Below are 13,016 nucleotides of genomic sequence, written 5' to 3' on the forward strand. Positions count from 1 at the left end.
GGTAAATAGTATGGTCTAATTATGGAAAGGATTGATTTTTCTTGCTGTGTAACCTTTTGCTTTTAGAATCTAAGAATCAGACTTGACCATGAAAACTTTACCATGAATTAAGATTAAGATCAGGTGTACCCTGTCTGATGAACATGAAGACCTTCCGAAAATATCCCTATATACCAGATATAGTTATTCTACTAATAATAGCGGAAAGAGGTCTCAGAAGCAAAGTGGTCTAAGAAGTCAAACTACTACATCAATAGCCTGCCTATACTGAGGTTGTGAGTTCAAATCAAGCACATGGCAGGTGCATATGACTCCAATTTATATTGGCTAAGATTGTCAGTTTTCCTACCAAAGACCAGTGATTTTCTCTGGGCACTCTGACTTCCTCAACTGATAAAGACTGACTGATTTGTTTCAATAAAATGAAATAATGAACCGAATTAAAATAATAAATTATATTACACATATGAATTATAAAACAATAATTATCACATTCATAATTTGGTCCTTTATATTGTAGTTTGTTTTTAATTGCACTATTATGGATAAAGCTCTGCATAGGTCTGTGATATTCCATCTAAATCTTTATGCAACCTAAAAAAAATTAATAAAAGGTTTAACAATATGGTACAAATTACATAGAGCTGTTGAGAATAAGGTGTGATATAAACTTAAACTTGTGTATATTTGAATGTATTTTTTCCTAGTTTTTTTAACAACATCTGCCTTCTTTTTTTTTATATATTCTAGCATCTGGTGTATCATTTGAAGTCTTTGTTTAATAATTAAGGTTGTTGTATTATTTATCTTACTCTCAAATTCCTTAATATTCATGCATCACAAAACAGAATATCTGAGATGTTTTAGAACCTATACAAATCAGAATATTTGTTTTGGTTAAAAAAATCTCTGTGCTTTGTATTTGAGTGCTGTAAAATGAGGTAAAATCTTTTTTTCGTGGATAATTTCCGCAAGTTTCTCACAATACCAACAAGAATTCAAAACTTTGAAGTCTGAAACATATTGCTTAACTTCTACAGTTAATATGTTCTACTGTGCAACATGGAAATAATTAAAAATATTTAAAACCGACATAATGTATCAAGTTTTGCTTTTGTTTAGTTTTCAGAGTCTCAAGAGGTTTTTGGTATTGTTTATTCCAAGGGCAAGTCTGCATTCATTTTAGTCTAATTTATTTTGAGCTGTTATATCATTTTTATATAATTACATTGTATGAATGTTTCATTACAATATGTTATTTTGATTGACTAACAGCAATCCGGGTAAATTAAAGAAATTGATAGAAATCGTGTTTTTATGAACCTAGCTAAAAAATATAATTAAAAGTATTGGATGCTTCTCTTTGTAATTTCATAGGGTTCTGAAAACTTAAACTGTGAACACATTTTTTGAATGAAGCACTTCCAAACTTTATAAAAAATATACTTTTGTCAATGCTTTTACACTGCAATGAAATTACATAAATAAGCATTCAATTCTTACATCAATATCTCCCTTTCCAGAATTTACTTACCACTCATCATTTATTACTGTATGGCACAGCAACAATTACTATTATAGCTATGAACAACAACACTATGGCCACCCAGTATCCTACAAAATATAATGAGGTGAATCAAAAGCCACTTCATATAAGTTTTAATACAAATGGGATTGTGTGACAATGTTAAAGTACAGACTGGAAACAGCCTATACTTTCATGAAGAAGTAGGTTCAGTAAGACCCCTTTTTGGCCCCAAAATATAGCAATTTTACAAAATTATTAAAATGTATACTTTTAGTTATTTGTTGGACAGTAGAATGCTTCTGCTACATAAATACAGGCTGTTCTTGCTAATACGATGTACATTTTTTGAGTACTAGCACCATTAAGTCATTCTAAATTACTGCAATCTTCACAATTCTAGCATTTTTATTGCCAAAGTGGCTGCATTCGTGTTCATCCAAACTATTTAAATGTAAGTTGTATTTGATGATAATACATAACATATATATAAAGGTTGAGGAAAGTGGCATTTTTCAGCATATTTGGTAGATTTTTAATGACTAAATTAGTTAAAATCTTTCACATTAATTAATTGAATCAAATTTAATAGACACTTTAAGTGTTTAAAAAGTAGTCAACATCTTTCTTCAGATGAACCTGAAATGTGAGGCCAAAATCGGTCCTTACCGGACCAACTCCTTTTGTTCGGCACTATGTAATGTTACAAATATCTTTCATAGCCAGAAAGTATAATCATCACTTCTGATTACAATTTACCTGAATTCATTAAAAACATGTTTCAACAAACTGATATCATAATCTAGGATTTGCGATGGAAATCATTCTTTTAACAACCTACCGCATGTATTTGACTTTCTATCTACAATTTTTATATGTCTTGTTTCTTTTATTAATCTTTCACCAGTTCTATCCATATGCTCTCCTATGTCATCAATTAATACTGAAAACAGAAAAAAACACTCAATTATTTCAACAAAGATAATAAAGAGTCATAATTTTTCTTTTAACAGTGACATGAATTTGGGCTTAATTTTCCTAAATGTCATATTATAAGACATTCACTGTCTAACTCCCTTTAAGTATGGTTCATACTATTAAAACAAAGTTTTTTTTGTAAATTGTGTAAAAGGCTTAAAAAATTTGGGACTTTCCTTTTTGAATTTTCTTGGAGTTAAGTATTTTTGTGATTTTACTTTTTTCTATCGAATATCTGCTATTAATTTTATATTCAAATATACATTTTGTACAACATGTACAAGCAATCTTTATTGTTCATGACATTAAGTACAAAGAGTACAAACTTGAATATGATCACCTATTACAAATTATAAATTTACTATTTATGCAACTAAATCTTTTCATTTTATCTATTAGTTTGTACCTCTATAACAAATGCACTTATCTCAGATTTTTTTTTTTTTATATACATGTACCTTAATCATTGTTAATATAACACAGTGTAATTAACTTGCATTTCAGAAAAATGTCAGGTGATTACAAAATTCCGTTATATGCCTCTTTTTAGGCTGTCAACCTCACTAAAACTTGTTATATTGTAAATATAAATTGATTTATCTCTACAATGGTGTATAACATGCCTACATATTTGTTGTCAGAATCATCTGTAGCAATCCTACCCAAGTATGTCAATCGTTATAATTTTGCTCTATAGCTATGATCTTCATTTTAACTATAAATAAGAGAAGATTAATATTATACTTACCGTTCTGACTATCTACTTCATCACCTATATCTATGGCCATTTGTTTCTGCCTAGTAATGACATGAGAAAGGGATTCTAGACCTTTGTCTTGTTCTGAAAATATCAAATAAAACTTTGTTACAACGCAATAGCAATAAGCAAAAATAGAGACAACTTTTGACATGCAAAGCATGTTAATTTCAAATGTCAACTTTAATTTCATAAAGCACTCTGTCGCTTTGATTTTAGCAAATCAGGATAAATCTGTGTACTGTGCCTTAAATTCTGTAAACCAAATTAGAGTCGTGGTGTAGTGGTTAGTGCATCGGACTATTTATACAAAGGTTCCTGGTTCGATTCCCGTTCGGGATGAAAATTTCAGGAACTCAATTTTCGGCTCTCCCTTGACACCATTTGCTAGTATGGTCTTAAGGAAACGATGATAGTCTGTCGGAAGGGGACGATAAATGGCTGACCCGTGTTAAGAGAGAGCCATATCTCTTGCACGTTAAAGACACCCTTGTAGATTTCGAAAAAGAGTAGGCTAATGCTGCAACAAGGCAGCACTCGCACCCGCAAAGTGGAAAGGGATTAATATAAGTTGCAAAACTTGTTTCCCAATCCACTATAAATAAATATGTTTAAACTAACTAAATTATTTTCTTTTTTATCAACCTTATTTCAAGTTTCACTCTTTCTAATCAACCTTGAGTTGATTTAATTAAACAATTTTAAAACTAACTTGATAAAGATAAATAAGAAAATATCCAAGGGCAAGTGTATGCCCACTGATTTATATGATTCTTATTTTTAACTCGTGAAAGTTGCAAAATTAGTTGGTCTTCAGTATACAATCTTCTTTTGTCAAATGTTTGTTGCATGTTACACTCAGGTTTGATAGTTCTCCCCTCAAAATGTTTAATTTTAGAATTTTCACTCAACATCCAAGCTTTAGCACGATATTTAATTTGCTTTTTCGGAAGGTAACAGTTTGCAGAAATGACATGTTACCTTAGGTAAAATATTTACAGAATCTGGGCAGGTAAGTCTTTGCCCTTTAAACCTAGGATCTTCTTCACTTGAGAGGAGCATGCTGCCATGAGGCTATTGAGACTGTTTGAAGAAAGATTATAGAATCAATCTATTGGAGCTATTCACCAGAATAACTGATGGATCTTTGAGACTGTCTGAAGATAGATTATAAAATCAATTTATTGGAGCTATTCACCAGAATAACTGATGGATCTTTGAGACTGTTTGAAGAAAGATAATAAAATCAATCTATTGGAGCTATTCACCAGAATAACTGATGGATCTTTGAGACTGTCTGAAGAAAGATTATAAAATCAATCGATTGGAGTTATTCACCAGAATTACTGATGGATCTTTGAGACTGTCTGAAGAAAGATTATAGAATCAATCTATTGGAGCTATTCACCAGAATAACTGATGGATCTTTGAGACTGTCTGAAGAAAGATTATAAAATCAATCGATTGGAGTTATTCACCAGAATTACTGATGGATCTTTGAGACTGTCTGAAGAAAGATTATAAAATCAATCGATTGGAGCTATTCACCAGAATAACTGATGGATCTTTGAGACTGTCTGAAGAAAGATTATAGAATCAATCTATTGGAGCTATTCACCAGAATTACTGATGGATCTTTGAGACTGTCTGAAGAAAGATTATAAAATCAATCGATTGGAGCTATTCACCAGAATTACTGATGGATCTTACGTTGAATAATTTGCTGCTGTTGTGTTCTGACTTCAGTATTGGATCTTCCCTGGAAGTCTTCAGGTTCATCTCTAACACCCCAAGGATCATTATTACCAAAGGTTTCTGTACCCATCAATGTATTTCTGTAATAAAAAAAATGCACTTAAAGGATAGAGTGACTCTGAAAAATGGATTCAGAGTACCATCAATCTTCATGATCTTAGGCATAAGTTTTTTTAGTGAAACTGACTCCAGGGCCTTGACAAAGTCTTCAAACTGATGTGAACTGGTATTAAATATTTTTGTAACTTTATACAAAATATCATTGGTCTAGAACAAAAAGTTTCTATCAAACTAACTTATGCAGAAATCTTAACATCTGAAATTGCTTATTATTGAATGTTGCAGGACCCACAGAAAACTGTCCCATTGTTGACTCATCCTCCCCTGGCCACGCCAAAAAAACACAACTTAGTTTAACTTTCTGCGACTTTCATCACAGACAGGACAAAATGTAGATAACTGTAAACAAACAATTTGATCTATATTGAGATGAAGTTAAGTTACTCACCTAGAATTACTACCTTCATTTTTAAAAGCTTCATTTATCTGTTTTTCTTTAGTTATTAAATTATCAATCAGCATCTGTCTACGTTCAACTTCTCTCTGTGTTCTAATAGGTAGTTAAGGCTTCTAATTTTACTGATAAATTGTAGATTATGCATCTGTAAGGAACAGATATACATAGGGGAGCGACATATTAAAGATGCTCTTTTTTTTTACCCCAACAACTAATTATTATATAAAATTATTTGTGATACTTATAAATTCTTACAAAATTTTAAGGTTAATGCAAATTTCACTTTCAGAGTGTGGCTTACCTACATGTTGTACCAGAATTTTTCTTTACAGTAAAACATCATAATTCTGTATGCAGGGTCTATTTTAACATATACATTTTAGTATAATTTTGAGATTTTTTTTTAATTCAAACAATAACAAAGTAACATTTCTAATTTTTCTGTCCAGTTCATGCATTTTTCTGTCCAGTTCATGCATTTGAAACTTCCCAATGAGCAGTGAAATAAAATAGTGTATTCTAAAAGAGTTTAAAATTGACAAACCATCTGAATTAATGAAAACACAAGAAACACTCACTCTGAACTTACTATAACTCGTAGACTGAAACACACTCACTAATATAAACCAAAGGATACATATGATATGATGATGATGCTCGTATCAAATTCTGTCTCAGCTTGTTGACTTCATTTGAGAATGTTTTTAATTTAACTCTAATTTGCGCTGATAGCTAAAAATAGAATAAAACTTGAACAAGCTGAAGCGTCAATTGTAGCTTCAAAATAATATCCATACAAATAATTACTACAAAATAACGTTTTTTCCAATGAAATTCCTGAGAAATTAATTAAATATTCATCTATTATGTTTATACATAAGCTCCATGACAGGTGCAAAATGTGGAGTGAGAACTGCCTTCTCTTCTTGAACACCTGAGTTCACCTCCAGTTTTTTAGTAGGATTAGTGTTACTCAATCTTAAGTTAACAATTTTGTGTTTTGTTGATTTGTCAGTCTTTTTGTTATTTTCTTTAACCATGGTCAATGTGATGGTGTTTCAATTTTTTTCTTTTAATTATGAGTTTTAATTGTCCCCTAGATTTCTTTCATCTTTTTTAAAACGCATTTATACTAAAGTAAACCTTAGCTTCATTACACTCATTGTTTACCTTTGTGTATGTAGAACTTGTGCGACCATTTTTATTTCTATCATTGATCAAAACCATTAGTTCCTGACCAACACTAGCACAGGCTTCATAGTCTTTTAACCTGAAACATCAATTACATCAGAAATATTCAAACATTATTTTTGATCATAATAAGAAAAAAAATATAGTATTAATAATTAATTTAATTTTGGATGTAACACGTCTTCTGATTGGCTGACAGTATTTTGTTATCAGCCCATAGACATAATTTAGTCATGTGACTGTGACGTCATCAATGTTTTCACATAGTTTTCTACGGTTTAAAACAGAATTTAGAATCAAATTATAAGAAATGACTGCAGGCAGCCCTGGGGAAACCAAAGTTTTTGGGTTCCGGGAAGTATGGTTGCAAAGCTGAAACTTAAAGGAATTGTAATATTTTTCTGTCTATTCGAAATAACATAAAAAATGTGGTGCACACTGTTAAATAACCCGCTACACGCGTTATCCAGTGTGCACCAATTTTTTATGTTATAAAGTATTTTCATGTGTAATTTATAAATGTAAACAAGAATGTTTCCATTGTGCACGGATGTCCCATCCCCACTATCATTTTCTGTGTTCAGTGGACTGTGAAAATAAGGTAAAATCTCTAATTTGGCATTAAATTAGAGAAATCCTATCATAAGGAACATTAGTCCAAATGATTATGACATCTTGAAAAGCTATTATGTTTTTTTCTTTGACGTCTTATAACACAGCAAAAATTTAAAATAGCCTTCCAATACAATTATTTGGACTAAAGGAACATGTGTACTATAGTACATTTGAAAGTTTCATGTATATCGTCTCCTATTGTGTTTTCGACCGTCTGACGTTTTCGACCTAATTCTACTTTCACTTCCCATATGCTGCGCATGCCCGCATGACGTCATATTCCGCTGCTATACTTAGTAACAATAGCAAATGATACCACGTGGGATGAACATTTTTCAAATAAAGTTATTATATTAAGGCCACACCAATTTAAATTCTTGTTCTACGGATTTTTGGACTCCAAAAATTGGGGCGAGCGAGCGATTTGAAAATTTTAATAAAAAAATATTTAATTTGTAAATTTTTGAGGCGAAGCTTAAAAAGTAAAGGCGAGCGATTATAATTTTTTTTTGTAAACATAAAATAGTAGGTTTTGACTATATTAAAACTTGATTTATCACTTGTACCTTGACATCTCTTTAATTTATGAAGTATTTTTTCCCTGTAATAATTGAATAATTAAATCTGGTCTAAGTATGTGTGACTGACAATGAGACAATTCTCCATCCAAGTCATAATCAGGTTCAGAACAACCCCTTAATGTTATGAATATCCCTTTTATGAGGGGTCAAAATAAGTTATAATATATATTTTTTGTAAAAACACTTTAAGTACAAAAGGGTTTATATTTTCCCAAAGAACTATAATATTTGGTATTAAATGGTCAAAACATGTCCAAGAATTTTGTAATATTCCTGGACTTTAACCATGTTAACACATTTACTTTAACAGTTTAATATTATTCAAAATAATTGGACCCATCCCTCTTTTAGAAAAATTGTTTAAAATATAATGCATTTCTCCTCTTTTTGAGTAAAAAATTCTAAGTTGTCAAAGGTTTTGTATAGTAGCACTGTTCAAATCCTTAGTATTTCCATTTTCTATTCTACAACAGTAAACATGGTAAAATGACCCCTTCAATGCCCTTGTCTGAGGGAGGGTTGGTCCCAACATGATAATAACAAACATAGGTCAAAGTACGGCCTTTTACACAGAGCTTTGATCAAGACCAACCAGCAAGCTATTATAAGGGACCACAACTTAGTATTGTACACAATTCAAACAGGATAACCAACGATCTTAATTATATTTCCAATCGGGGAAATACCAATGAACCACATCAACAAACTATAACTGTTGAACGACAGGTCCCTGAATCAACCAGGACAGGTGCACAAACCTGCAGCGGGTATGACCGTCACCATACATTATAATTGCTGTTGAAAGCAAATCCTTTTGAAGTTCTTTGTACTTTATTTTAACAACGAACATTTTCTTTATAGGGAATATAAGTTAGGGGGAAAGAAACCAACATTTTGTTCTCTACTGGTATTTCTATTTATATCGGAGCACTCCCGCTTGGAATAAATTGGTTTAATGCTGACACAAATATTCTTGCAGATATTTACAGTGTTGTGGGGTGCTGATAGGGTTTAAATCGTTATATAAAGGCTACAGTAGACTGTGATTTAAAAAAAACAAATGTTGAGATCTTTATATAATATTTACCAAAAAACGGTGCGGGAAATGGACATGATTTCATTTCCGGATGCGGGAAGCGGGAATATAAAAAAAATAAAAAAAATCTGTTTTGAAAAAAATAGGTGCGGGCGGGTCCGTCGAACAAGGAATCAAATTGGTGTGGGCTAAGTATTTACGTTTTTTTATTTGATATCACATTTTTGTACCCTTTTCATTAATACTAGTTTTACCTTCCAAAAGAATCAGTCTAAAATATATGAATTTTCTTAACTTATGGCTAAGGTCTTTTTGCATACAATGTTAACTTCAAGGTCATTAAGTCACATGACTGTCAGGTGGTTAGTTGTAATACTAAAAGTTAATTTGAATACGGAAATATGCATGCTCCTTACAGCTTTTTACCGAAAAAATAAAATATCAGTTAAATTTTATTTACAGAAAAAACAATGTCTGTGGAAATTTCAGACAAAAACCTCACTTCACAATGGATTAACCAAAGTATTTAACAAACAAAAAATAAATGTATACAAGACCATACAAGTCTTCCAAAGTGCCTAATTCTAAAATGTGTACAACTTGTCCAAAAAAGACATCGAAATAATATTTTATATCTTATAGTTGTATATTTAACCATTTAATTATTAAAGTCATAAGTTTGATCGCCTCTAACACTTTGATATAAACTTTGGTATCAAATTTAAAACCAATTCCGGATATGTATGACATGTCGTTTCCAACTTTTGACCCGTTTTTTAGATAGGTCGAAAACACAAGACGCTTGTTTTTGTCAGCAAAGGTGCCATCTATCGAATGAACTCAAATGAAAAAAAATTTAAAAAGATCGAAATATATTTCCGATACAATTATTTTATGCACAAGTATACTAGCGACTCTCAAAATATTAGGTATGTCTATGTTCAAACATATAACAGGGAATTTCGGAAAAATATGTTAGTAGGTCGAAAAATTATACAATACATGAGGATACTACATTACATTTGAAAGTTTCAAGTTGATTGAACTTCAACTTCATCAAAAACTTCTTCGACCAGAAACTTTAACATGAAGCGTGACAGACCAACAGACGAACGGACGCACAGACCAGAAAACATAATGCCCATAAAATGGAGCATAAAAAATTAAGTTGCAGGAGCTTTGTGACCCTCTCCCCCTTTTTTGTTCTAAAACACTGGTAATTTCTGACATGAAAGCAACTGAATGTGTATCTCGACAAATCATTTTATAATTGACGAGGGGAAAGGGTGTCATGACTTTAAATATAGCTTTTATATGCTATAATATCAAACATTACTAACCAAGTATCGCTTGCCATCTTGTGATCGGAAGTTTACAAAATTGACATAAGTTGAATAAAGGTCAGATTTTATCTACGTCACTGTTAGGAACATGTTAGTGGAAACTCAACCCTAAACACATAAAGACCAATACATGGTTAATTTGGTCACAGAACATATTTACAATAAATCGTATTATATAAATCCTTGAATAAATCAAAACAGTTTTTTTCTTTTTATTTGTAATATAAGTGTGGACACAAATCAGTGTGGATAGTATGTTTGGATGTTTGATATTGTTTTCATATAAAGAGGTCTAAAGTTTTCTCCTAAAGGGTTTTATGTTGAACTGTGGTGCACAGTGACAGCAAAAATGTACAAAATACTTAATGGCATTGCCTTTTATTCAATATTAAACTGAGCCTGTCATGGATACACTAATTTAAACTAGTGCGACCCATTAATATATTGTTATCTAGTAAGACAGTGCTTTTAAGTTTTAATATAAAATCTACATATTGACCAACATGCTTTGAGTGCTTCATGAATATAAATATGAACGTTCCTGTAATTTAATTTTGTGCATGTGCAACGTTTTACTGGGGGAAACCCGGTTTTCCTTTCAACATTTCAAAGTTACTTTGGAATAAAAAAAAATTGAAAATATTTATACTCGGATTTAGAAATGATCCGTTGATAAAACACAACTAGCTGAGTGTGTTCAAATCCTGGGGAGATTTACTTAAAGAAGATTGAAAATATTTCCGAATGATTCCGATAAAATATGTACCACAATTTTTATTTTGGATAGCAGCCAAATTTTAACTCAAATTACAGGAGAATTTCGAAAGGATGGTTTCAACTTTACTACCTTAAAATTGTAAGCGGTAATATAACAGTCAATATAATCAATGCAATCTTGACAGCTAGGAATTGCAAACCCTGGAATATTGAAACGTATGTACTGGCAGATATATACTATATGCAGGCACTGCTGATATGTTGATGCATAGAAATGTAAAGTTTACATGATATGGAAACAAAGCATTAAGGGATATAGGGGGGAATTGAGACAAATGCCTGTGTATGGAAACTAAAATCATCTCGTTTGTCTAAAATCTAAACCGACCCTCTGTCACTCTAAATTTCTTAATGTAAGCCAAGGATTCTAAACTAGGCACACTTTTTTTTATATTTGGTATTCTTTATGTTTGGTACGATGGTTGAGTTTTCAACACAGTCACCAAATTTTGAATTAAATTTGAGTGAGAAAAAAATCACACATATAAGCGGAAACGTCAACGTGAAATGTTAGTTTCAACTTTTTTTTAAATCTTCGTGAGAAACATCTGTATAAAGATATAGTCTGTACGTCTCGTATTAATATAGAAACAAGTCGGCATACAGAGGAGCTGGGTTGGTTCCAATGGGAATGCATATTGTTGGTTGAAAACCAAGTCCTCCAAACGTAATAAAATATGTTGTCAATCCAAGCTAATTGAAATATAGATCTGATTTCAGTGTCCTCTTATGACTGCGACGGAGCAACCGAGTTCCGCTGAATCTGAATTTTAATCAGATTGTCATACTATGTGGTCAGCTACGTTTACTGTACAAATTGGAGTAGGACATACATGTATTGTGTGAACACTAGGCCTGTATTTGTCTTGTTAATCTTGAATACGTCAAGATGTATTTTGGATATTTTTGACGTTTGTGTTGCAGTTTCATTGACGTATACCCACACCTCTTTTCAGTGCATGATATCCATTCACTGTCATGTAAATGAATGAACTAACGGAGGACGTATCGGCCAAGCTGTCGTACTAGCATGGTGATGTATAGTCATTTCGGCCAAACTGCTGTACCGGTCGTAGCAATTTCAGCCAAACTAACGTACCGTGAGTCCAAACTGCCGTACCGTGAGGCCAAAATGCCGTATCGGCCATAGTCGTTTCGCCCTAAATGCCGTACCGGCCAGTCGTTTCGGCCAAACTGTCGTACCAGCCATATAGTCATTTCGGCCAAACTGTCGTACCGTCCATAGTCGTTTCGACCAAACTGCCGTACCGACCATAGTCTTCAACTGTCAATTCGACCATACTTTGTTTCATCCATGGTTTGTATTATATCTATAATTGTTTTAGAATCAGAATTAATAATAAAAAAAATAAAATTGTATTAATTGATAGATTACGCATACTCTACAAATCCTTGTAAAAACGCTCAATTCATCAGACAATTTTTTATATTTTCACTCAGACATGAGGACAAATTACAAATTAAATGGAGTGGGGTGCTCATTTTCTCCATATCTTTCCATGTTTTCTACAATTTATGTTCCGGTCTACATGTTTTTGAAGTATACTGATATTTCTATATGAAGATAACTTCAAATGCAAAACATTCCTCAGCTTGAAAAGATGTTTGTTTGAAAATAATCATCTGTAAAGTAAGATTAAAGGGTGTTTGAAATTTCCTGATGTTTTGTCAATGGGGGATACATATTCGCCGTTTTTACATATCTATTTATGAAAACAAAATAACTGCAGCTTTATATAATATTTATCAAATAAATTTCATTATAGATGAACAGCAGACATTTCAAAGGTGTAAATCAAAGAAATTTAGGCCAATCAGTCAAACAATTACTAAAAAAAAATCTTTGAAAATCCTGTTTTTCATGTAGGAAATTGACCGAAAATCGTAGTACGTTTTTCGGCACTTTGCAGTAAGTGCCGT

General features: G+C 31.9%; 1 protein-coding gene across 1 annotated transcript; it reads right to left on the minus strand.

Moving 5' to 3' along the window:
- Positions 1 to 440: 440 nt before the first annotated feature.
- On the minus strand, positions 441 to 10,368 carry LOC134725055 (syntaxin-8-like). The gene is made up of 9 exons (XM_063588554.1): positions 10,296 to 10,368; positions 6,703 to 6,802; positions 6,170 to 6,264; positions 5,524 to 5,625; positions 4,971 to 5,095; positions 3,252 to 3,344; positions 2,367 to 2,468; positions 1,535 to 1,614; positions 441 to 594 (listed from the first exon to the last, which is right to left on the minus strand). The coding sequence occupies exons 1-8, from the start codon at positions 10,310 to 10,312 to the stop codon at positions 1,541 to 1,543; spliced, it is 708 nt and encodes a 235-aa protein (XP_063444624.1). The 5' UTR covers positions 10,313 to 10,368; the 3' UTR covers positions 441 to 594; positions 1,535 to 1,540.
- Between the last annotated feature and the right edge of the window lie 2,648 nt (positions 10,369 to 13,016).

The sequence above is a fragment of the Mytilus trossulus genome, chromosome 7 (assembly GCF_036588685.1).
Source record: "Mytilus trossulus isolate FHL-02 chromosome 7, PNRI_Mtr1.1.1.hap1, whole genome shotgun sequence".
In the NCBI taxonomy this organism is placed as follows: Eukaryota; Metazoa; Mollusca; class Bivalvia; order Mytilida; family Mytilidae; genus Mytilus; species Mytilus trossulus.